Below are 27,541 nucleotides of genomic sequence, written 5' to 3'. Positions count from 1 at the left end.
CTGCTTTCTGAGTTTGCAGGGGAATAAAATAACTAAACGTAATTTGTTTACACCCTCTGCACCGCGTCACACATGTGCACAGTGTCATCTTCAGATACACGCATTAATCATGCTCATTTACATGGAGACACTATTTACACAATTACACTCGCTGTTCCAAATGTGTTTTTGGACGGAGCTGGAAATGCAGGAGGATGTGCAGAAGGAGGGGGAGCAGAAGGTTAACAGTGGGTGGGTTATCCAGAGAGACTGTGTGGTGGGGGGGGTTTTGCTCTGTGGACCTTCTGTTCATCTGACCGGCCACTTAGGAAACACAGTGTCCCGTCTGGTGCCGGCACAGGAAGATTACATTTGGAGAGGTATCAGGTTTTTAAAAACAAAGGGATGTGTTTTCCGTTCACCGCAGATCTCTCCACTGAGACTTTTTTTCTGCTCCGAAGTTGCAAATATTTTCACCCGGGATGCTGGGAGGGTGTTTCTAATTTCCTCTCCTCTATCTCTAGGTGATATCCTGTGTGTAAAAGAGTTTGCAGCAGAGAAAAACGAGGGGAAAATGTGTCAGCACATACGTACTCGGGCGCACAAGTTTGTTGTGCTTCACGTGTTGTGGGGTCGCTCCGCAGAGAGGTGATCTCGACCCACGGGGTTTGTGCTGTGCTGAGGTCTCGGCCTCGGTATTCCTCTTCCCCGCGGTGATGTGAAAACAATGAGTCTTAACAGCCGATCTGACCACAGCACTGCAGAACAAATGTCAGACACATCCCTCACTGCCTGGGTCCAAGATAGATGACTGTGACATTGATCGCATTCAATGCTGTCAGTGTGTGTAGAAACACAGCTGTCCTGCTGAAAACATGTTTCAAGGAGAGCAGGCCCCAAGCTTTGTGTCTTTGTCGTATAATACAGAAGAAAAATAAACCCAGGTTTTTTTAAGTTTACGGGCTCAGCCAGGACAGAATAGGAAAAAAAAAAAGATAAAAAAAGATAACTCTTATGACTTCTGTAGTTTGATAAACATAATTTCACACAGGAGGTGGTTCAAATAGCACAAGCTCACTTTTATTCAGCTCACACCGACCCATTTAAACAACAGAGTACCATTTATACATGTTCTCCACTGTTTTAAAGCAGTGATAGTACAGTGCTGCAGAAATGAGTCCTAAAACCCAGAAATGAACTTCCGGTTCCCTCCTCTCAATGTTTTTTTTTTTAATGGGTTTTTTGTTAGCTGCCTGAAATGAAGTCTTTGGTTAACAAAAGTGTTTAGAGATTTAAATGTTTTGTTTTTCGACATAAAATGTGCCAGTAAATACCCCTGAATTTTGAAGCTTTTACGTGTCATAAAAAAGGCGGTTGCTAAGAGGTGGCTAAGTGGGGTACTTCGCTTATAGCAACATTAGCTTTTTACTTTTACTGATTGCATTCAAGCAAAAATCCTTAAAGTGTTGTTCATTTGTAAAGATTATCTTGCTGATCAAAAGTATCATCTTTTTTTTTCTGCAATAATCCATAATCTAATGGAAAATCCCTCTGGCTTTGTGTTGAGGGAACCAGTGCAATTCCTGGTTGGCCTACAATCTGTCATCCCTCTTTAGTCCTGTGTTATAGAGACAATCCCAGATCTCTCTTTCAGGCGAGACAGGACGTTTTTACAGAGTCACTCCACGTCTGAGACGTTTAACTGTACTTCTAAGAATGACAATCTGAGAGTCATGCACTCACAGCTGAAAATGCTCCTTAGCGTAGACGGGCTGTCCTCCGTCCAACTCACTGTTCTGTCATTTACTGGCGAGGCCCCGTCGATCCTAAGAGCCCCCTGCGGTTATATAGGCCATTTCCACATGGCCCCAGCCTTTTAAAGCCTAAGTGTGTTTGGCCCTTAGCTTCCTCTCTATTAGAACCTGCTCTGCTGGAACCAGATAAACCGTCTTTGCAAACACTCAAGGGAGAAATGCTACACAAGGCAGATCATACACTCCCCGTGCTGCTCCTCAGACGAGGAGGAAGTGGAGGGATGCTTTTTTGCTGGGTATTAAAGACTGAAATATTTGAAACAGGGTCCACACATGTGGCTGGATTCTGAACGCTATCTGATGGAGCGGGGAAGTGATCAGGAATAAAACTGAGCAGGACTGCCACAAAGAATGAAACAATCCCATATTTAGAACTCTGTGATGTGGCGCCAGGCGGAGATGAGAAGGAAGAAATGGACAAAGAAGAAAATAAAAAAATGTCTTCAGGCGTCTTAACGTTTAATCAAAGTACTTTCCAAATGGATATGTTTCAGGTTTTTCAATGTTTCTGGCGCTTTTGTCCATCTGTCTCTTTTCTAGTAGTATTTATTTACTCCTGACAGCATGTGCTGGCTTCCTTATCCAGAATCCAGATTGAATTAGAGCCTGTGTGATTGTAGATCAAAGTGTAAGAAGATCCTTGCTCATTAAGAGGCCTGAGAGGAAAGGATCAAGGCCTAAGTCTCAGGATAAGCAACGGTCACCTACTAAATAACCACGCTGTCACTCAAAAACCACCGGCTCGCTCATTCTTCGGAGCCGTGAGGCTTTTTACTGAATCCTGAGTTTGTCAGTGTGCGAACTGAGACTAATGCAACTGAGAGCTAGAGGACTATTTTATTTCCAGCTAGTCTCTGTCCCCCGATGGCTGTGTACTGTCAGCTCTCATACTCTGATCTCTAAATGAGCAGGCCAGACAACACAGACATTTTCTCCACATACCAGGGATTTACTGATGAAAGACAGCAATGAGCGAAATGCATCTTTATAACGACAACAGCACACGCAATATTTGTTCTGTCTCTGATTCTATGAGAAAGTATGCAGCAGCCAGCTTGTTGTACTAAACCATACATTGTATATAACAAGAGGACGAAGTAACCGTGACATGACCAAATGGTTTGAAGAATAAGGATTTGAATCCTTAAGTTCGACATTTTGGCTGTCACTGTCTTGGTTTTTGGCCGTATCCATCTTGATTTTTGTTTTTTGTGCATCTCCATCTTTGTTTTTCTCTGTCACCATCCTGTTTTTTGTCGGTTGCCATCTTGGTTTTTGGCCATCACCATCCTGTTTTTTTTCGGTGGCCATCCTGGTTTTTCGCCGTCACCATCTTGGTTTTTCACCATCTTGGTTTTTGGCTGTTGCCATCTTGCTCGTTTTTTTACAACCAGAAGTGACACGAGAGGATGAAGCTTAATACAACCAAACGCTAAATAAGACATTTTTAGAAAAAGTAACAATAAACCTTCATGAAGTGAAAACACACTGAGAAAGGGCTTAAGTCATAAGATGAAAACATGGACAACTCCCAGATTTCTCATAGACTCTCATACAACCAGAGGAGTCGCCCCCTGATGGACATTAGAGAGAATTCCAGTTTAAGGTACTTCCTCATTGGCTTCCCCTTGGGTCGAGAAAAGCCACCTGTCTGCCGTCTGTATTATTCCAGCTCAGCAGCTAGCAGTATTACAGAGAGGGATATATAACCTTATAACTTGAGCAGTGTTGTGGTAACTGAGTTCATTGCTGTTGCAGGTGCCATCCTTCAGAGGAAGTGGTGAGCACAGCACCAAGTCTCTGTAAGGATATTAAAAAGGGACGGGGGGAGGGGGCTCTCTCAGAGCATCGCTTGTTTGAAAGAAAAGAAGACGGGAGATGTTAATTCAGGTGTTTTGGCTAGAAACCTTTTTGTTTAAACGCTATTTAACTGCTTCATTCTGAATCCAATGGGCTTTTTCTGTTCCTTTGATAACTGCACTCGCAAGGGGTTGTGTTCAGGTTTACATGTGAAACATGCTAGCACACACATGATGTATGTGTGCGTGTGTGCTTTTGTAAGTGTGTCATTTGAGCATGTTTTCACAGTTAAAGCCTGGCACGTGCAGCCTCATAAGGAGTCGATCGGCTTCAATCTTTTTCTTTTAACGGAGATTTCCTGGGCAAAATTGAAAAGCGTTTCGGCTGTTTTTGAAGTATATTAATAGAGTGTGCTGCGAGTGATACACCCTGGCCTCAATACACACACACACACACACACACACACACACACACACACACACACACACACACACACACACACACACACACACACACTCACTTGTGTTGTCCCCCAGTGTTTTTTCCTGAATTAATCCGTCATTAGTGGCAGTGGGTAACTGAACCAGTCCCACCGCTGACACTTAACTCCATTTGTTATGTTTAAAGATTTAGTTTCACTTTGACAGGACATGATGTCACTAGACAAAAGGAATGAGGAATTTGGACTCTTTGACTCCTCTTTTTCCCTATTAAACCCTCTGCAGTGATATACAAACCATATGAGCACACCTGCCATTCTTGATCTTCCAACAGTAGGCTTCAACTTGAATCCAAATCCCTCCGATAATCCCAGGTCCCCCCTAATGTGGTCGAGTTCCAGATGCCCCTCTCATAATCCCAAATGAAAATCAAACCCTTGTGATTGTTAAAACACGAGTCACACATACACACTCGCAAAAGTGCCGCACGGGCCTGTACTGCGTTTCTTGTTTGTTGTACCTGAGTCATTTCCAGAGGCTGCTCTCTCTGTCACATTGTGCGGCAGTCTTATTCCACATTACCCCGAACCCCTCAGAGGGTAAAAGTTGTGTAACAGATATTCCATACTGCAATTACGCCTCTGGCTTTCAGATATTATTTGTGCCCCGTTTCTATTTTTAACAATCCTTTCACAATTTTCCTCTCGCTGCGCTTGGAAAAGCTGCCTTTCCAAGGTTCTACCCAACATTCTCACCATCTTATTATGGATACAAATGTGATTTAGTTTTGCTGAGCCCCTGTAAATACAGTGACAAGCTTCAAACGTTGCCCTCTGCCTCCAGAGCACTTGACGAACGAAAAGTTTTATGTCGACCTGGTGTACCTGTCAGTTTCCTGTCCTGTCATTCAGGACATTGAGCATGCCTTCTCTCCTCTCTCTCACACACACACACACACACACACACACACACACACACACACACACACACACACACACACACACACACACACACACACACACACACACACACAGCCTGGCATGCCCATCAGCTCACAGTAGGGGTACATTGTCACACAGGCTAACTGCTTCCAGTGCTGTGTTTATTGGCCTGTTACAGAGCTGTTAAACACAATTGTGTGGAATACCAAACACGACCCTGCACAACCTCAACTCAACTTTTACCCCCGAACTTGTGACATGAAACATACACTCCCACTTTGACCTGTTAGTACAGAGAAGTTTTTAATTTCTTTTTATTCACAAACACTAGATTCCCCTTTCTGCTCCCACCACCTCGCTCCTCTCACCCTTCCTCTAGGGTTTCCTTTCCTCCCCTTGCTCGGGTCGCAGCATCTCTAACGCAGACTTTCCAACCCAATGCGCGGTCATGGTGAGAGACCTGGACACCGACAGACAGGACCTCAGCGGGCACGAGAGGGTTTTAGGGGGGTAGAGGGAGAAGAGCCATCAGTGGTTTTGGCAGTGGTCGAAGCAGTCATGCATATGGGACATTCTGACCTCACACTATTTCTCTCTTTTGGATCTGTCAGCGCTGTGCGGCGCTGCCAGCGCTCCCTTTCCTTGCCCTTTGTTACCCCTGTCGGCTTTGTTTGGGTACTCTCTGTGTGTGTGGGTGTGTGTGTGAGTCACAGCTCAAGACACAAGACCACAATGGCTGGCGAGGTTAACCAGGGTGACCTGCTGTTAGCACTTGTCCAGAGAAACAGGGTGGGGTACAGCCAGTCCATTCTCAGAGGGTTCTGAGTTCACGTTCCTAGAGAGGTGACACAACCACAGAACCAAGGGATAGGCATTTACTTTTTTTGTCAATATGTTTGAATGGTGTTTTGAGTATGTTTCATCATAACTTGTTTGGCACGAAGGCTTCAAATGACCAGTGGCTATCTGTGACTGGGAAACCAGAGGGTTTCCATGGGGAAGGCATCATTTCAGTCGTATTGAAACATTCATGTTTTCTCATGAAGTTTTCACGGAGGACCAGCTTTTTATTGCCCTCCACATGATGAAAAATATTATATGGCCTTATGGGGGTATAAGGAACAAGGATGAGGTCTATTTGCGTGGTATTTGGTTCCAGAGGGCAGATTAAACATTCCTTAATGTTTTCTATTGTACAAATAACAAATGTAGACATTTGTGCAGTCTTGGCACAGGCATGCGCTCTCTCATTATATTTTCTTCTAACTTGTTTACCATATTTATCTTGGATACAACTACAGCCAGGAACCGTATTGCCTCCCAGAGTAGGTATGGATTACAGTAAAAAGTTTGTCCATGGACTCAGCCGCCCCACGGACTTTAGCACGATTTAATCCAGACCCTGGCATGATATCTGACTAACATTACAGCTCATCTGCTCGGTGAAGTATTATTTCCCTTGTCTCTCTGTGCCGTCATCCTTCTTCTAGCAACTGTGCGATCTGAAATAGGATATTCAACATCGGCCTCTGGTCCCCCTGGTGCACGGCATACCCCATTCACTGTTGCTCTTATCTACTCTGGTGACCTCAGCTCCCTCACTCTGAGTACTCTGAAGGACTCATGCACTGTTGCCAATGTGAATTACAACTTGTTTGTTTCTGTGTGTTTTTTTGTGTCTTTTATTAGCTGTCACCAAAGGAGGGGGTCGGGCTGACTAAATATTAGTTTTGTATCACCCAGATTTAGCACTGACCAGCCATTTTCTTTTCCATGACACAGCTAGGCCCTTTGAAGCATCTTAAGCCTTACTGCCTGGGTCTGAACAGCGGCGGCTGAGCCCAGTGAGCGCCATTCAATTGTTCAACTTTTCCCTCTGTTGTCATCTGTGAGATGTTATCTGATTATTGTTAGTATTTCACCGTGTGATGTGGCGAGTCTGCGGCTACCATACACTTGACATCATCTTTGGTTTTTTGGGTTGCCATGGGGAGCAACAGCAAAGCATTATAAAGTCATAAGCAAACACCATAAAGGGGTATAACGTTTTATGTTTTTTTGTACACACTCAAGCTTGCAGCTTTGGTGGTAGCTCATGCAGCGGATGCCCATTTTTATCTGTTAAGTGCAAGAAGGATATATATCCTCTTGCTGCACAACCTATTCTTAATACCAAAAAAGTCCCTTTTCATTTTCTCCAAGAATTGCTTATTAAAAAAGGTTAATGTAAAACGAAAAGTCTGGTGGAATAAAGAGACATACATCTCCGTCTTCTCAAACACAGACAGAGCAGTCTCCTTTAGTCTTTTACCAGGGTCAGCTTTCATCTGGGAATATTTATGTTACTGTTTAATATTTCCCCATGATTATGTTTAAAGGTTTGATATATGGTAACAGATTTAGTCAACCATCAGACGCAGAATGGGAACTAAAATAATGTCCCTGTAGTAGCTCGTTTACAGTTGGTCTGTGTGGTAGCGTAGCTGTGCTCTGAAATGAGCCATTTGAAACTGCAAATGTTTAAATATAAGATTACTTTCTACATGTTATGGTTGTCCTAAGTATGATAATTTATCTGTGACAGTAATAGGGTTAATCTTACACTTATATAAGCAGGGATATACATCTGCGTGCATACATTTGAACTACATTTTATATTGGTTCTGCATTAAATTACTCCTGAAATGATTAGTCAATGAATCGAACTATTATTCATATATAATTTATCAAGGGCAATTTTGATGCCTTATTTATGTCAACTATTAAATAAAAATACAAACATTTGCTGGTTACAGCATTTTGAAAGGGAAAATGTTATTTGTTTTCTTAGTTTCATGTTAATGCTTTTCAACAATTTGTTTTTTTTGTTGCTGAGACAAATTGATAATTATTAAGACATTTTACATCTCTTGGTAGTGGTTACTTGTAATAATTTGTTTATTGTTATTACAATAATGATAATAATAAAATAGAATAAAACAAAATAGAATAAAATAAAATATAATATTGGCTATTTCAGTAAAGGTCATTGAGGCCCTACATTAATAAATCATTGATTGCCATTGCCGCTCCCATTTATTGAGTATCAGCCCGAGCAGAAGAAGAATGTATTGTGTAATAATGTGACTGAACCAAGATGTCCAGCAGGAGAGCATTAGCCTCCGGCAGTGAGCTCAAGGGCGCAGACCGGAGTCATGGTGTTAAACCCGGCGCTTTCCGTGTGTCGGCCCGCTTTACAGCTTAACCCCGCTAAGATATGCAGCAGACCAGGCACTGTCAGTGGATTTTCTCCCTGCGTGCCGGCTCTTAAAAAAAAAAAAAAAAGGCCAAAGCCTTATGTGTCAGTGTGCAGCAGTGTTCCGATTTCAAACCCCCCCTTTGAAGAGTAATCAAAAGAGGAAGCGGCGTGAGATGAATATGTAACCACATCTCTCCCTTTTTCTTTCCAATTCTCCATCTCTTTTTCTCTCTGGCTTAGTCATTTCTTTTTTCTCAGTTTGTGTCGTTCTCTGCCTCCCATAACTTTGTGTCCATATTCAGGCCTGTCAGGGCATTCCAACATTATTGTGTGTGATATTAGCAGAAGGCTGCATATTTCTTGTAGATGCAGATTGGAGTGGAGGACTGATATGTGTCCGTGCAGTGGTTTGTGAATTGTACGCAGACCATCTTGCAGTGAAGAAGCACATTAAATTGAGCCGCTCTCTGATTAACACACACACACACACACACACACACACACACACACACACACACACACACACACACACACACACATGCACACACATGCACACACATGTTGCTGTCTGCCCCCTGGACCCTGCGCTCTTCTTTGTTCTGCTAACTGGTATTTTTAAATCAGTGCAGCCTCGGCCTAATGGAAAAAGACCCTGCTCTTACACTCACCTGCTACTTGCTACTGGTAACTGACCTAGTAGCTTGTAAATTTCCTTTTTTTTTTTTTTTTTTTTTTTTTTTTTTTGACACAATGCAGCTGGAATAGGTCTCGAACCCTTTTAAAATACTTCAAATATGATTTAAGTTCAAGATTTGACTGTAAAAAAAAAAAGTCCCTGAAGTTGTAAAAGGAATTCTGTTTCCTGAATATGGAATTTCACATTGGTTTTAAATAGGCACTTAAAGTCTCACATTCTACTTTTGTTAGTTTTTTAAGGTTAATACTACTGTCTAAAGCAGGATAGTAATATAGTAATACAAATAAATAGCAGAGTTTAGTTTATCACACAGTGGACATCAAGGAAAAAAGCTTGCATCACTAGATGTCGGATTGACTCTATTTTTTCAAATCAAGGAAAGGTTTATTTAGCATGTTCAGTCTTTTCCAGCAACACCCAGAGTTGTGCACACACTCTCTCTTAGGTTCTTTCCATTGCAGTCCACATCCTCTAATGTCCCCGCAAAGCAGCGCCTTCTGAGTACTCTGCTTATGGGCAGCTCGCTCAAAGTGATAAAGGGAGACCGAGGCAGATCGATCCACATGACTTCATGCGTCCTTTCGTTTCTCTCTCACCTCTCCAGTTGGAGCTGCAGTCGTGCTGCGTGTTCCTGCCCAACGACAGCCTGCCCTCACCGAGCACCATCATCTGCGGCGACATACCCGGCACCGTCCGCAGCTGGTACCACAACCAGGCCTCCATGCCGGGGACACTGGTGGTGTGCCTGCCGCAGGTCAGCGTCCTCAGCGCCGGGCACAAGTACATGGAGCCGCTGCAGGAGCTCCCCTTCGTGGTCTCCAAGCCCATCCTGGAGGAAGGTACTGAACTAATGACATGTCAAATACAACTCGAACGATTCAAATGCTGGGAGGAGATCACAGACCAATGAAAACCACACCAAATGACCCCGGGGTGAAAACAAATTGATTTGAAAGCTTAAATGAGAAAAACAAAATGCTGCTCTTTGGAAAACAATGACGGTGATAGGTTCATTATAAATGGGAGTCGTGGAAAATACATTTTAATGGGTGGGAAAAATGTACTTAACTCCTTTGCTCATGCTTTTATTAATAATTGAAATGAATGATTTCATAATAGCAATAGGCTACATAATGTGAATTCATCATCATTATGGCCTTTTCAACACTGAGCAAACCTTTGACCCACCACTACTCATTTACCATGACAAAAGACAAACAAACTTAAGCAGAGCGACTTTGAGAGATAGATCTTGCACATGTGGTGTGCACACCTGGGTAGAGTTGACATAAGCAACACTCAGTGTTTTCTCTAAGAAAGAAGAAGAAGAAAAAAAAAGTGTGTGTGGGGGGGGGGCGGCACCCTCCTCCTCCTCCTCCTCCTCTTTTTTCTCTCTCAAACTCTTCAATGACATCAGCATTGGGCAAACATATTTAAAAAAAAAAAATGCAGGAGAGAGAGAAAAATAAAAGAAACGACAGCAAAAACAGTGACATCAGCAGCCTTGTCAATGTTGCCGTAAAAACTAACAACCCGTTTGCTTTTAGTAATTCATTCCTACCCTTTGAAAAGCTCTTCATCTCTCCCGTTCAAAGCCCACGGTGCATGGGAAATGTGCTCTTCACGGCCCTACGCTCGTGAACAAGCCCCCCCCCCTCTGTGTGCGATCGTTCTACCAGGGTTGGCAAGTTAACAAGCTCACTCTTTCCCAGTGTGGCATCCTGCCTCAGACCCACAGGTCTAGAATAGACCCCATCCTACAATGTGTTTTCATGGGAACCTCTTCCTGCCACTTGGGTGTAGAGGGTTTGATACTCCTTAGTGCATCTTATATGATTTCCATGAAGCTCTCTCATCCCATGTGCAGTCTTTGGCTTTGATTTTCAAGGTGAGTGAATGGAATTATGAAGATGTCATAGTGTTTTTTAGATGAGTTTTGCTGACTTATCCTTCTTTCGTTTTAATCAATTGAACATTTTTCCAGATCTAGTCGGAATTTTCTCGCGTCTCTCTTTGGCCTTGGTTAAACTTGTCCCTTCAATGCGACTTTTGTCATCCAATCGTGCCACGACGCATTCACTGTCAAGTCTGCATGTTCCAAGATCTGCTCTTTCTCACACTGGGGTTCGATTGGCCAGGCCACATGCTGGGCTGGGGTTAGGGTTAAAAAAAACAAAAAACCTAAACCTAACCCTGAATTAACTGAGCTTTTTAGTGGCTACTTTTCAATAAAACAAGTCTACTAGTACTGCAGGGAGGAAGAATAAGCAGCAAAAAAAGAAGGATTTATAGGAAAGGATATGAGTTTATCTACTTTTTTAAAAGACGCTCCTTAGACATTCACTATCCGATTAGGAAGGTCGCAAAGAAGAATCAAATGAGGACATGCGTATGCGAACATGACTGGTGCATCCGCTGAAAAGAAAAGTGTAACAAAGTTAGTCTTCCTCTCTATTCCACAATGACTTGGCTCGCCCTCTCTGCTCTCCCCTCACATTACCTCTCTCATCCTCCCCACTCCTCTCCATCTATGCCAGTGTCTTTCATCCTCTTTCTCCTACTGCTTCTTCCTTTCCCCACACATTTTTATTAATTCCTCTTCTTCCCTCTCTCATGTCTCCCACCAGGTGACGCCTTCCCGTGGACGGTCAACCTGAGTCAGTTCAGCGTGTACACATTGCTGGGGAAGCAGCAGAGCCTGAGCCTGCTGGAGCCCATGGGCTGCACCTCCACGCTGGCCGTCACATCCCACAAGCTGCAGAGCTGCTCCGAGGGGAGACACTCGTTCGTGGTGTGCCTCCACGTCGATCTGCAGCCCGTCCACGTCAAGTGCTCCAACCCTCAGGTCAGTTGGGCGGCGCCGGATCTCATAGAGTAGTCATCGGATTTGCATGTATATTTATACAAATCATCCCTTCGTAAACCTTCCTGAAATACAAACACACACGAACCCTGGCAGGACGGTGCTGCCTCTGCATGATTCTCTCTCATATAGATTGACTCCAATAAACAAACAACCTCATCTTACACGGCATAATTTTCATGAGAATGGAAGCATAAACAATAGAGTGTTGCCTTGTCCGCTTTGGTCAAATATTTCGAGGTCTGAGCGAAGGAGAGCGGAGGGATTGAAAATACTCATCTTCATTGTTTTACAGTGCATTGTGATGTTTCAGCGAGACCCTGATGAATATGGACGGATTGGAAGCGGTTGGCCTCCCCGGTTAAGTCTCCCCGGTTAGGTCTCTGTGTTGTTTTTCATTGTGCTGTTAACAGCGGCGTAATCACATCTACATGTGCCATTACACATGTTTTGTTTTTCCGCAATTGAATTAGCTGTATTGAATTAAGCTCCTCTATAAACACTTAATTGGGGCGACCTTTTGAGTGGTCGCACTGTTAAATGTCTCTGACCGCCGTGATGAGCCATGGTGGAATTGGTACCAGACAAACAAATGAAAGGCCTTAATCCAGTGGTGGTGAAAACGTTCCCAGGGATGAGGAGAGCTGCTCCGTTTAGAGGGAAAAGTTTCTTTTTCTTTCTTCCTCTCTGCTCTCCTTTTCAAATGGAGTGCCTGTTTCTGGCAAAGCTGGGAGGGCTTATTGCGATTATATGATGAGTCATTATTAGTTTCTGGGTCCAATGAAAACTTCTCCTCACTTCTCTTCTCTGTTCTCATTGTATCTCCTCTCCTCTATAAGTACCACCATGACAGTTAGATGAGAGCACTGTGATCTGTGTAGGGAAACTGTAGGAGTGTGGGTGGTAGAGTTACATCTAGCATTTGGAAACATTAATATGTTTAAAGTCAACTAATAAATTCAAAGCGCATCCAAACTTCATATTTGTGACATTAAATCAGATTTTTCAAAATATGCTGTGGATTACTTCATGGCACAAACAAAGATATTTTTAGAAACTGGGGTGAAACAGTCGAGCCGTGGGGTATTTCTATTTTTACTTTTATATTTTTTAATATTTTAACAGTTACCCGCAGGTTTCATGGTTTTAGGTTTGCGCTTGGGCCATCTGTGTGTCTATGAAAGTGACGTTTCTGAATGGATTTCTCTGAAAATATTAGGGCTGCAACGGCAGCAGAGAGACATAGTAGGAAGTTAGGTGTCTCGAAGGGTGGAGAAAAACATTAAGAGTATCAAGGGAAAAGCCATAGTAAAAGGGAGCAAGAGAAAAATGGACCAGGCACACGTATGCATAGAAATGAAGGAGCAAACATAGAGCAATCAGCTTTGATGCATGTTTCCAACATATGTTCTTCTCATTTTAAGTCAACACAGGCAAACACTTTGTTTTTCAAGCACAGGGTCATTTCGAGATTTGTTTTATTTAGCTTTCATAAAATGTCTTCTCTCAGACTTGTGGACGATAGGTGTTTATTTTAGTACCCAGTCTAAATGCGTCTGTACACTTCTCCTAAATTCACCAAAGGTTACCATTAAATAAATCCTAATTTGCATATATAAACACACTATTTCAGGAAACCTGCAGTACACAAATAATTGTCTTAATGTAAGTAATCAATTGAGTCAGTTATATGTGATGTTTATTATCTACATTTTTTAAACTTTTTTACCTTTAGTATCTTCAATATGTATGTCACTTTACATTTTTTAATCAGACTCTGAGCCAGATATCTCCACCAAGCTTTCCACTTTGAATCCTATCTATATTCTGAAGGTTTTCACAGAGGGGTTTGTCCAAATATCATTCATAGCCTTATTTATACGACATGTAATTACTAAAATGGAAATGGATTTTTTTTTTTTATGTCTGTTGACAAAACTATCACTCTAATAAGTCAAGAATACAAAACAAAATGTTTTAACCTGACTTCAGATTTCTGTTCTGGAAATGTATATTTAATAAGACGATGGCTGATTTCCATTTTTAAACAAACAATTTCCAAAAACAAATATAATTGTCTTAATATCAGTAATGAACTGGTGAAGTTTCACCTGCAGTGTCTCCTATTAATGTGATCTTGTAGTGCAGTGCTTGCTGTGCATAGTGTGTGTGTCGTCTCCAATCTGAGTTAGTGTATCTGTGTGAGTGATTCATGTGTCAGAAGGATGGGGTGAGTAGCTGCACTTTTACCTTATCAGGACCACCTTGAAATCACACACACACACACACACACACACACACACACACACACACACACACACACACACACACACACACACACACACACACACAGAGAGAGAGTTTGCTTTGACCTTTGACACGTGATCGCACAGCATTTCAGTGAACACATACGCACACACTCATACCTCTGTACACATGTACCCTCTCAGCTACCACACATACTCAATGCCATTTCACCTACTGTGAAGTCTCCATATAAACTTAGTGCTCAGATAAAGGAACCCGGAACACTCACCGTCCGCATGCCGTCCCGTCTTTCATCTGTGTGTTTTTTTATGAATGACTGCTGAAGCCTCTGTTCAGCCTCCAGTTTGCACTACTGCAGATGAACAGACCTCTAGATCTGCAGATGACAGGTCTTTGGAGAAATCCAGCCCTCCACATGTTCTGCGCACTTCCCCCGACTCGTGAAATGTGGTGTGTGTATCGTGAGCTCATGTTAGCAAGTGTGTGTGCGTGTGCGTGTGTGTGTGTGTGTGTGTGTGTGGCCAGTAGCTGAGATGAACCCCCTGACCCTACTATGCACTAATCAGGGATATCATGAGCAGGAAATAGGTGTAGGACGGAGCACATGGCAGAGGGAAGATAAGCTATGAAGGATAGAGTGTGGTAGGAATGGTGTGATGGACAAAAAATGAAAGGGTCCATGAAAGGAATTAGTTTACAGATAAAATGTACTAAACATCTCATAGTGAAAGTAGCTACTGAGCCCCAGACTCTGCTAACACAGAGGTAATGACCCTTCATCTGTACTCACCCCTTCCCCTCTCTCATCTCTCGGCATCATTCGCTTCCTCCACATCTGCTGCTGAGTGCAGTAGGCCTTGTTGTGCTTTGGTAGGACTTCCAGGACCCCCAGACTCTCAGGGACGAGGGCTTGTAGCACCGCCCCAGTGCAGTGTGGGGTCGGTATGGCAGACAGCTGTTGGCCCCCACCGCACCCTGGACGGCCGCCGGATCGGCGTTAGCGGCTCTTCCTGGACATGTTTGAAAATGGCCCAGCTGTAATGTATTGTGCTGCTTTTCATTTTGATTTATGCTTATTTATGGAGGGCCCTCCCTGTAATGTGCGCACTAACAGGCGTGCGCGGGCAGAAATGTGTTTGGAGTAGAGAGAGAGAGAGCTATTTCGCGTGTGCGATCATGTGTCCGCGCACCTTTTTTGCTTTTGAGGGCTCAGTTGGCCGCAGAAGCAAAGCGTTTGAAATCCAGAAATTAGCTCACTGTGAAAGAGCGTCGCTTTTCTTCTCCTCTCTCCTCTCTCCTCTAAAGAACACGGAGTGAACGCATGAATAACCGAAAGCATCACATCACATTCCCCTGCCTTCCGCTCATGTTTTCCACTCTTGTTTTTGGCTTTTGTTGTTGTTCAAAGCCCAGGCCCTCTATTCATGTGAACACATGATAAATAGTTGAGAACACTTGACGCCGAGCCTTCAGTTTTTTCCTAACCGTGGTGAGGTTTTTTTCGGTGGGGGGAAATTGATGACACAACTCAACTTTCCTCTGTGGGTGTTTCTTTGGGAGTTTTTGTTGTTATGGATAACTAATTTTCACTGTGGAGCACGTGCGTGAGCACGTTGTGCCTCGCAAATGATCACCCGTTTCTAACAACACTTTAGTGAAATGAGGATGGATGACAAGCGTGTAAGGTTGGAGAGTGAAAGACATGGGAATGGATATAGTGGTCCCTTTCTGGCTAATATTTCCTCCTTCGCTCTCAACTTTAACTAGGTTTAGTGTCACATAACTACAAAGCTGCCAAGCCAAATCATGGTAATGGCCTCAGAAGTAAGTAGTACATGAGAACTCCCCAGTGCAGCTGCTTGAGTCAGACCTTGGCAAACACACATTTGAATCTGGTTTCAAATATTAAGACTTCTTGTGGTGTGTTAGGTCTATCTTTTAAGGCACTGGGTTGGCGCAGTGAACCTCATGAATTGAAAGTGTTTTCAGCTGTTGGTCAGTGTCTCTGTGTGTGGGGAGAAAGAGCTTGAAAGAAAGAACTACATCTAGCATTGCATCTTCAAGTCCTCTGCCTCTGTCTCTCTCCAGGTCCAGCTGTTGTACGAGCTCCTGCTCAGCTGGAGCTCCACGTGGGCTCGTCTCCAGAGGCACGGCATCCTGCGTCAGACCTCCAGCATCCCTGAACCGCCCGCCGGTGCCACCCCGTCGTCCCCAGTGCGCAGCAGCGCTGGCACCGCCCTGCCGGACACCAGCACCTGCAGCCCGTCTGCAGACTTCGGCTCCCCCACCGAGGTTTGTTCAGTTCGGACAAGCCTCTTCTTATTATTAGAAACAAAGCTTGGACTTCATTTATTCTTGCAATTAAATGCTTCACTACTTCATTCAACCATTACTGTACTCATTTACTTATCTGGCTGTTGCTGCTACTCCCTATATTTTCATATTTCACTTCAGTGTTTTCTTTTAAATCAAAGGTTCTTTGAGTCATGCAAAAACACGTGTATTTTAAGCCTTTGTCATATACGTAATTCTCCTGCTTATTTTAATTGAAAATATCGTATTTTTTCTGTATCCACGCCACTTACAGCCGTGGCCAGAGGCATTCGGGTTATCCATCCGTCTGGTCCATTGTATTGAATGGCATATCTCATTAAAAACCTTGAGTGAAATCTGTGTATTTTGCACAAAGGTCCTCCTGCATTCAAGGGTGAACCGATTAGATATTGGTGGTCAAAGGTCAATGTGACCTTTCGACCATAACTCAAGAATTCACATGCTAATTATGGCAATTTTACATATATGTCTAACAGGATAAAATTAAGAAGTGATGACATATCGGTCATGTCTGGTTGTCGGCCTCAGACAACCGTGAGGCAGTAACTGTAGTTATTGTTCTGAGCAGTTGACTCTAATACGCTAATGCATACAATGTGTCAGAAAAGAAATCTGTTTTGTTTGAGAAGGATTTTCAAAGCTGGAAAAATCTCATCAGTGCTTGTGTTTGGTACATTATTTTGTTCTTACCCAGAACAGATACTCACGATAGGCTGTGAGCTCTGTTTGAATCCTGTAAGCTGGGGGCTTGATTGAGTATAAACCAAGACTCTTAATTTAGGGAAAACAATAACCTGTATTTACATTTTTCGCTCGGATAAAATATCAAGCCCGGAGAATGAAGTAGCAGCAGTGCGTGCAGTCATGTGCAAAGCCGATGGAGAGCTTCAGAGTTTCTAGGGGGCAACAGCAAATGTTGTGTTTTTTCCTTTTTGTCCCTAGGTGACGCTTATCCTTGGCTTTGACAAGGTGGCAGGAGTTTTTTCTTTTCTTCTCCTGTCTAGTACAGTAGCAGCAGCCGTGACTAGCTGGGGGTCCAGGGCCTTGGGGGCCTTAGCCATGGGGGCCTTGCGTAATATGGATGTGTACATTCGTGTGAAGCAGTAAAAATGACGGCGTTGATGAGTGTTTGTGTTGTTAAGCTCTGGCACCTAGCCCGGGGATTTAATGCTATGTGACCACCAGGGGCCTCTCACTGCTGACAGGCCCCTGGTGGTCACAGCATACTGCCCCGAGAGCCAATAAAGTGTCTGTGTGAGAACACACACACGGGGGGGAAAAACAAAGTGTTTCATACGTCCACGTGCATGTGTGTCTGCGTTTGTTTCCCAGTGTGTTCTTGCATCACAAGTGGCAGTGGTTCAGTTGGGGGGACTTGATGGTATAGCGCGTCTGTAACAAGGCCACCGAGGGCCCCCCGACAGCCCACTTGTCACTGTTTACCTAAGTACAAACACTGGTAGAAGTGTTTAGTCCTCTGGGAGGCTGGGTGATTGAGCAAGAATGTAGGAGCTGTTTTGATAAGTCTCAGCAGTAGTGGCAGCAGCCCCCCCCCCCCCCAGCTATTGAGTCCACACAATATTCTGTGACATGTATATGTGATACACCATGGTCCACTTCTTGTAATACATCCATACATTTGCAGCTTCGTCCTGCCTCTCTTGCTCTATCTTTTCTTGCACTATCATCACTAAACCCTCCCAGCTTCTCTCCATCCTCCCAGCTGTCCCTAAACCATCCTTCTCTTTCCACTGGTCTCCCATAGTCTACCCCCTTCCCTCCATCTTTCTTTGACACCTCCCAGCCTGCTGTTGTCTTCCAATGTTTGGGTCTCTCTGATGAGCAAAGACAAACTCTGCTAAAGAAAATAAACCCCAGGATCCTCGGCCCGTTTATGGCACAGGGGGCCCAGGAATTGAACTGTATACTCTACAGCTTGGCTTGTGGAGGTGTGGGAAAATAGCTCGCTCTTAGAATGTGTGTGTGTGTGTGTGTGTGTGTGTGTGTGTGTGTGTGTGTGTGTGTGTGTGTGTGTGTGTGTGTGTGTGTGTGTGTGTGTGTGTGTGTGTGTGTGTGTGTGTGTGTGTGTGTGTGTGTTTGGGGGCCTGATCTGGCAGTTCAGGAACGCGGGGCGGAGCCCACCTCTACCAACGCCACGCCACCACATGTGTTCTTCAGGCCTCACCTTCATAAGAGAAGGAGGAGGAGGGAGTTTCCTGTCACTCATAAAAACATGAACTTTGGCTTTTTGGAAGTTATTAGGGATGGTTTTGTTGTTTTTTTAACAAGGCAATGACTGTGGATGTTGTGTCATTGAGACTGAATCCCATGTGAGCCTAAAAATGCAATATTACAGTTGTAGGATGTTTTTGAGAAAGCAGCTTTACTCAACTTAAATGGTCTTAAATTCCAGGTATGCATTAAATTCTCTTAAAATTCTTAGTTTTGTTGTTTTACAAATGTAGGTGGATTTTTGACAATGAAACAGTTGGTTTTATCTTATTTGAAGCCGTTCACATGTGACAATATTCTCCAATTTAAAAGCCCAAAAGATAGTTTTTAAAATTGTTTGTATGATTCCAAAATGAATACACCATGTTCAAATTTATTTTTCTCACTGAACCTGTTAAAAAAAGGTCTCTTGTCGGAGAGACTGAGAGAGTTTTGGAATGACAGCAGCCGTCCCGGCTGGTGAGCAGCAGCAGCAACAGGCGGCTGTCCGAAGCTCCAGTGTAACCACGCTACAGTACACAGTGGTCTGAGCTTCCCACAGCGCCAGCGGCTGGCTCCTGTTTCCACACATGACATTACAGAGTCTAATCCTACCGACCGGCCAGAACTGTAAACTAAACAGTCCAAACCACACACACACACACACACACACACACACACACACACACACACACACACACACACACACACACACACACACACACACACACACACACACACACAGGCCCGTGTTTTGACTCCAGCTCAACAATAATCAGTCCCCAAATGTCAGTTGACACTAAAATATCTCTCATTGAGAATGACTGAACACCATTACTACTTGGCTCATATTACTCTCTGCCAGTCACTGTTATTACACACACACACACACACACACACACACACACACACACACACACACACACACACACACACACACACACACACACACACACACACCTTGGCTGTTAGGTTCCATGGAAACACATAATGACACTGCTTAACACTTGACTGGAGTGAATGCTAGTTCTGGGGAAATTACATGATTACGTTTTTCCTGGTATTTTTGTATATATGGGCAGTATTTCATTTCATCATTTTGAGTTTCATGAAGCTTAAAATCATGTTATACATTGTACTGTATATTTGATCTAGTATAGGACTGTATTTCCCAAGCCTGCAGAGCTTTCAGTGTCCTCCAGCCTTGCCAAGTTTGTGCCTGTGTTTCCTTTGCATTCCTGTGTTTACTTTTTTTAATCTGATCAGATATCAAATCTTAAATTCTTAAATAGATAATGCTTCCCGTGGAGCACATGCTTCTCATCTGTTTCTAGCTGCCCCTACACACTGTAACCTTGAATCTATTTGAATCAGTATTATCCTTCATTTATTTATATCATTGTCATCCGTTGTTATGAGCTCTGCTGTCAGCCACCCCTCAACTACGCGGTTAAATTCGATTTGCAATTTAGCATCAGGCCCTCATTCCCCTCCCACAGATGCTCAGCAGGGACATAGTTTCCTCATCTGGACCCTTTTTAAGACGCTGTAATCAGCCCAGCAGCTGTGGGCTTTCTAATTGAGACAGTTGATAATGTCCTCGCCGACCACAGCCAGCCTCGACAACCATGACACGATCTGTCATTACCACGCCACTATGTGGGGAAAGGGCTGTGGAAAGAGTGAATCCCCGCCATGCTAGAGCTTCAGATTGCCATATTATTTGTTTGCAGGCTTTCACTCCCCGAGTCAGCCGCGCAGATAGATGTTTGGAAAACAGATGAAACCAGGAAGAGCGCGGGAGGAATAAAAATGTCCCCAGTGCTGTCATCCTCAGTACCCAGCCAAACCCCTAGTAATGAGACGAGAGCTCACACAAGTTAGCCTCCTCCGCCGCATCCTGCTCTCCTCTCCCCCACCCCCCTTCACTTCCCATCCTCTCCCAAGATGCAAGACGTGTGTGTCCTGGCGCACTTTAGTGAAAGCAGGCCACGTGGGTGCTGGTGGCTTAGTTTTTGGGGTTAACACCAGTGACAGCTCCAAACAATGCCGCCCCCCCCCACACACACACACACACTCATCCACCCCCCTCCACCTCCAACACCACCACCACCATGTAGCTCTGAGCGGAGCTCTGCTCACCAGACACTGATGTCATCTTCGCTCCAAAAGGCTTGAGAGCTGAAGCCGGAAGTTGCTTTGTCGCGGCTAATTGCACAGCAACGACACTTTGAAATGCACATTCACACAAACAAAATAACAGTTAGACACAAACTTCAAAAATGTAAAGTCAATTTGTGCATAAAGTGTTCCATAAAATGTAATTTCTTGTTTTGGTCTGATTGAATGTATTGACAACTTTTTTTCATTTTACCAATAACTTTAGTGCCAAATGAAGATGTGAAATTATATTGAATTTTTTTTTGTTGTAAATATTTACAACAATACACTTACTATGTTTACATGCATGCACACAAATACGGAGTTAATAGATTAAGACAATAGTTACAGGTTAATACTGGTTACTAGTTACTTAACTGAGTTTGATTAGATTTTCTGAGAAGTTTGAGTCAGTATTTCTTGTTTATCTATTTAGAGGACATTGCGATATATGATTTCATCACAAAACAATACCACTAAACAGGATAAAACATCATATTGAATTATCGCCCAGCCCAAGTGGTAGTGCCAAGTGTGCCAAGTACCCCCCCTCATTGAACAGATCCTGTGTTTTGCTCCCTAGGGCGACTCAGTGACAGCTGGAGACGACGGCCCGTTCGCCGACACAGTCACTCTGGAGCAGAAAACTAGCAGCATTGGAGGAACCAGCGGGAAGGTCAGCCTCTGGATGCAGTGGATGTTACCCAAGGTCACAGTCAAACTGTTTGCTCCCGACCCATCTGCCAAAAAGACAGGTACAGTAGACTACCTAACCTCCACATGATATTGATGCACTTTTTATTTCTTTTCAAATACAATGAATCTTTTTTTTCCAATCCCTGTTTCTGATTATTAATACACAGCGGTTCTTAACCAGATGGCAACCTCTGGTTCTGAAAAGTGAAGCCAATGCAGATGTGCCTTAATCCTGTATTCTCTCTACCGACAATTAGGGGGCGACTCATTTGGTTGTATAGAAGTCTATGAGAAACTGACTCTCAATCTCTAGTGACTAGTCTACTTCAATACAGCATGATGTTCATTTAGTGAATGATGGTCCATTTAGAGTCAAACAGAGCATAAAGCAGGGTATGCTTTAGGGAGGAACTACCTTGTGATTGACAGTACGCAACCAGAGTCGTATATTGCGTCTCTACCACGGCGTCACTCCAAAGCGATAGCCAAAATGCCGAACTCGAGGCTTCAAAACCGTAGTGGACAAACCAATGGGTGACATTATGACGGTTACCTCCAGTTCTTAAATACAGTCTATGTTCTAAAAACACAAGAAGTTCTTAATGTTCATGGTAGCAGCAGCAGAAGTATAAAACCATTGAAGAAGCACAATGAGCAATATCTGCATAAATAAACTACATTATTTGTTATTGAATTCATTTTGAGATCTGATTAATCTGTGTAATAAGACAGAAGAAAGACTCAGGTTTGGTATTTATTCGAAATGTGTCAGAGTTCTTACATCCATGCTGCATTGACCCCCGCCCCTTTTCTCGTCCGGAAGGGGAAAGCAGCTGGCGGGAAAGAGGGATTGGAGGGGAAAAGACAAATAAATAAATGGACGATGAATCCCAAGTGGAACACCACTTGTCCCCTTTAGATTTACTGCAGCGATGAAAGGCTAGATTTACCTTTAATTGGTGGCTGTAATATTTAGCATCTGCCAAGCAGATCGGCCGGCTTAAGGTCTTTGAATGGTGGAGAGGGAATGTTTCAGAGGACCTCACAGAGATGGTTTGACTTAGAGACATCCTAAATAGGCATTGCTTTTGGATTTGGGCTTAATGCGCGCCATCTGAGCTGCGAGATGAACTTCCCGCTGGATCCTCTGCGCGCAACACATTAGGCATGTTATTGAAAACAAGAATCGTGTGCAGGCGATACATTAGACGCCTAATATCATGCCGTCATTCTCGGAGATAAGCAAGCCGCAGATATGACTGCAGACAATTTGCTATGATGTAATGTGTTTTTACACTGCAAAAGGAAATAAGATTCTCGGCATCGGTTCTCGGCTCTAATGTTGTGCTATTATGTGTTGGAAGATTAGAGGTAGAAATTCAAGCATGAGTCTCCAGAGGCTCCGCTAAAGGCACAAATCAGTGTCCTTTTTTTAAGATGAACCATCTAAGACTAAGGGTTTCCAGTGCTCTTACAAGCTTGGTTTTGAAAAACCTCATACATCACTATCAACACCATGTTCGAAGACTGTGAGTTTCTGAGTATCTCACAGCTCGGGAGAGTTCTTTCCACACAAGTTATCCACAATAAAGCTGACATGCCTTGTGTTTCATTTTTAATAAGCCGTTGGGAACCTCTGTGTTTTTTCTCAGAACCACTGCAAAGCAACAGTACAACAACAACCACAGTTTCACATGCATGATGTCCATTTCTCCCAAGCCAGCCTTTGATTGAGGGACTTTCTCTTGTGGAAACAATGAGAGGGACGCAGCAACAGTTAGGCTGAAGGGCTCGGTGCAGTGCAAAGAGAATCAGTCCGCCCAGGAAGCTTACTCTCGTCTCCTGAACTAGGCGGGTTTGTTTGCACACAAGGTGCACGAAGGCACGCAAATACATGTTTAATGGCTGCACACACACAGAAGAGTCTTCATGGACATTCAGTGTTATGTGTGACTTCTTCAGACAGCCAGGGCAGTGAGAATATTGTGAGAAAATATGAATTGGTTGGTGCGTGCACATTGACTCAAGCCTTAATCAGCCTGACATCGGGCCAGTTTGGAAAACCACCGCATGTCCCCTGTGCATGAACCGACCACAGCAGCTGGATCAGGACCAAAGGCTGGACCTGTAATTGGTTAGATACAGTGCAGATCTTTGCCCACTAAATTCATTTTCACACACACACACAGAAGTTAACGTCCTCTGGTCCGAGCTCAGCTGTATTTGCCAAGCACAACGATGGCCCTACGACCTGCTTTAAGGAAAACAGGGGGAGGCAACATTGAAGTTGCCTAATGAGTGTTTTTCCACTGTGATTCACTCCATGTTTTCTGTGTGTTCCTGTCAGAGATCTGTGTCATCGGCGAGCTAGAAGACCTGAGTGCCTCAGTGGATGTCCAGGACGTTTATACAAAGATCAAATGTAAAGTTGGCAGCTTCAACATCGACCACCATAGATGCAGGTAGAGTACATTGCGTCAATGTTAACACTTCTATGCATCCAGGTCAAGCGGAAATCCTCCGGAAGTGTCTTAAATCTTGCATTCTCTCTACTGACCAGCAGGGAGCGACTCCTCTGGTTGCTTGAAAAAGAGCTCCGATAGTATGAAAGTCTATGAGAAAATGACCCTACTTCATACTTGATTTATTCCCTCAGTAAACATTGTAAACATGAGTTTCTATATTTATAAGTCTTAATGAGACGTCACAGCGACTACCTCCACTTCTTATATACAGTCTGTGATCCAGGTCTGTCATCATATGGCACAGGCGGAGGCCTCCAGCTCATAGACCGTCTGTCGGTCCACCAGGTCCCCCTGCCTCAGCCACTCACTTCTGCTCTCACAGTCCCAGCGTCTAAACACACACACTTCACCACCAGTACCACTAACAATTTGTCTGTTCCCGCTTCTGCTCATACGGATGATTTCTTCCGGATTATGACATCCGGGTCGTCGTCTTTCCAGACAGCTGTTGCAGACGGATTACGAACAGATGGAACCAACGGGCTAGACGAACGCTGGGCTAACCCCACTCTGACTCACAACGCAGAGTTCAGTCCGTACTGTGCGTCAGTCGTTTACTCTGAGCCTGCGGTGTCTGAATCAATTCACAGAAACACCAACTTGTTGTAGGGGAGGAAAAACCAGTGGGCGATGTTCCACTGCATCCTCACCATAATCTCTCCCCATGTCAAGTTCCAATGGGATAATTTAGCTCTAAAATTATGAAAGAAGATACTGCAGCATGGGGGAATTGAAGCTGTAACTAAAGGTCTTCTATGTTTTTTCCCACCCCCTATACACAGGTTATTCCCATAAATTAAAGGGCGGCCTCACTTCAATATCTAAACACTTATTTTTTCCTGTATTTTTTCCACCTTAATCCCTAAATAACCTTGATCCCATACCCTTGTGATGGAGTCAGCAGCTCCGAACGGTACGTGCCTGAGGTCTTGTTCTGTTGGGGGGGGACCACTTTAGAAGGGGGCAATTCCCTCTGTCTCTGTCTGAGGAGATAATGAAACAGCCATCTCTTACGTTCCGGAGTGTTGCTTGCCTTTTGGGGTCTGTGTGCCTACGTGCCTGACTAGACGTATTCCCATAAGTCCCTCCTTCTCTGGATCGAGCCAGCAGTGGGGAGCTGGACCTTCCTGTGCCCCGTAGTTAACCCCGTCATTAGCAATCAACTTTCTCACCTCTGATATGATAATTGATGCCGATTCTGGTTTGCCAGATTTTTAAAAAACAGCTCACCCTCAGGGATTGTCTTTAACTAGACTGTCTAGCAAGCGTCTCACAGACCTCCCTGTCTCGCTGCAGTCGGTTGATTTATGATCAGACCACATATGTTCCACACGGTACAGAGAATCAACCTAAGCCAGGACAATGTCAGTGGTTAGACAGCTTTAGAGCGTAAAGGTGTCGCGGGTCGTTACATCACGCTTCTCTGCTCACCACAGGTGTGTGTCCAATTGCTTCTGAGACGGAGCCAGCCGTAATCTCTTTAGTGGACCTCTATGCCTCCCTAAGTAGATAATGGGTCAATTTACTTATTTCTAGGTTATTTCTGTTTAATGTGCTTTTAACAACGTGGTCTCAACACTTTTTTAACCAAAGCTAAATTCTGGCAGAGACACTCCATCATCCAAGCCAGGTTCTAGTCACGGCTGTTTAGGGCTCCTGGCCCACTCAAATCTGTATCATCCACATATACAAGAGAGCCCACTGGGGTCGGAGTCCATATTAATCACTCTGAGCAGATAATTGTTAGGTATGTCTTCACCCAGCCCAGGTTATTTGTGTGCAGCGGGTCCGATTAAAATTGAGGCTGACAGAGAAAAACGTCTCATCTGGCCTCGGGCTATCTAACTGCTGGAAAATGAATGGAATAATAGATAAGGCGGGCAAACATGCGAGGTGAATATATATACTTGAATCTCTGATTGTATCAAAATAGGAGGTGGACCAAAAAAGGAAAAGGGTGGGCGCTCATTAAAGCCAGCAGGTGTGGGGGCTCACTAATCATGGAGGAGAGGTGAACAACATCCCTTTCTGTGGGAAGATTAGAAATTAGGAGTCTGCTTCTTCTTCTTGTTTTAGCCAGGTCTCCCCTTAGCAACGGTACTCCAACCCCCAGAGAGAAAGAGGGTGGCCGGTGACAGTTCACCCTTATTGGCTCCAAGGAGCAGCTCACATAGATTGGAACTGATTTCTTCCAGCTGTTCCCCAAATGGCTCGGAGCAAAGGGATGACTGGATTGGAACGGAGGGGGACGACGGGAGAAACCTCTCAGCTCGTGGGGGGTCTATGTGTATTAGTCACTCTTGCAGCTGAGAGAGAGATTACAAAAGAGATATTCACATAGGCACACGCAGAAATTTGCCTTCTCACTCAGCGAGCTCTCAGTATCCTGCTGGGGGGGCGTAAAAGATATAATGCAGATGGTGTTTAACCGTTCCTATTGTGTGAAACATTGAGCCGTACATGTGTTGCGCGTGATTTGGCATCGTACAGTAACTGTTATAACTCTGTGTGTGTTTGTGTTGTGCTGCATATCGGAGTGATGATTGTTGTGTCCATCTTCCTGTTAACACTTTTTGATGTCCACTTCACAGGTGCTTTCTGCTTTTTACGGAGGGCCACCACTGGAAAAAAAAAAGGAAATCTATTGTCACAAAAAAAGAATCATGCATCACCTGATTTATGTTCTTAGAAGTTCCCCAAGTTAACACATGTGTAGCATTTGGATTAATATCTCAAAGCACAGTCTGAAACCTAATAGTAATGTCAATTTCCCTTACATAATTAATCTGCATTTAAGTCTCAAAGTGTGCCTCCGCTGCTGCAAGTTTGATAAAAATGTTAGTATCAGCCTGTGGTTTGCTTATCTAAATGTAATTAAGCCATTAAAGAGATATCATCAGTCCCGTGTCACAACAGTATGAGTACTCCCAGATGCCCAAGTTAAGCATGCCCTTGTGTGTCTCTCCAGACCAGGGCAGGGCTTGCACTCTGGCCACTATGAAGGACTCATTCTGCAGTGCAAGGAGACAGCCGTGGTGAGGCTTCTGCCCGTCACAAACAGGACATAGCAGCCGCCCTTAGGCCTGTATACACTGTGCCTCTGCTGTTCTGCTGCTCCTAATCGAGGTCATTCATCTCCGTTCATGCTGGACAGACAGGAAAATAAATGAAAAGCATTACTTTTGGGCTATAACGCAAGGTGTACGCGAGTGTAATAAATTAATACACCTTAAAATATCCATGAAGACAAAACAAAATTGCAAATAATTCCAATTTACAGCAAAACATTCCCCTGTCTCTCCAGCGGCTCTGATTGGGTAGATAATTAAGCCAATGAAATCTGGTGACAACCATTCTTCTGTGTGTGTGTGTGCGTGTGCGTGTGCGCGTGTGCGTGTGGGGAGACTTGGACATGGGTCTCCATTTTGATGAACTCTTATTCTGGTGATGGTCTTATACTTGTACCCAACGCATGGTAATGTGTTGGATCAGCACCATCTCCCTGCAATGTGTCTAATACCTATTCTTGGTCAGTCCTCCTAGGCTTCAAACTTTGACACTAAAGTTAAAGTTTC

At 44.0% G+C, this 27,541-nt stretch overlaps 1 protein-coding gene across 1 annotated transcript in view; it reads left to right on the top strand.

Moving 5' to 3' along the window:
• The window catches only part of LOC129110086 (intermembrane lipid transfer protein VPS13B-like), a 328,960-nt gene that overhangs the window by 157,143 nt on the left and 144,276 nt on the right, over positions 1-27,541 (top strand). The window contains 5 exon segments of the mRNA XM_054622236.1: positions 9,514-9,748; positions 11,537-11,754; positions 16,129-16,332; positions 21,329-21,500; positions 23,789-23,903. Coding sequence (XP_054478211.1) covers positions 9,514-9,748; positions 11,537-11,754; positions 16,129-16,332; positions 21,329-21,500; positions 23,789-23,903 — 944 coding nt within the window.

This window comes from Anoplopoma fimbria, chromosome 20 (genome assembly GCF_027596085.1).
Source record: "Anoplopoma fimbria isolate UVic2021 breed Golden Eagle Sablefish chromosome 20, Afim_UVic_2022, whole genome shotgun sequence".
Classification (NCBI taxonomy): domain Eukaryota; kingdom Metazoa; phylum Chordata; class Actinopteri; order Perciformes; family Anoplopomatidae; genus Anoplopoma; species Anoplopoma fimbria.
This window is presented reverse-complemented; position numbering and strand designations above follow the sequence as displayed.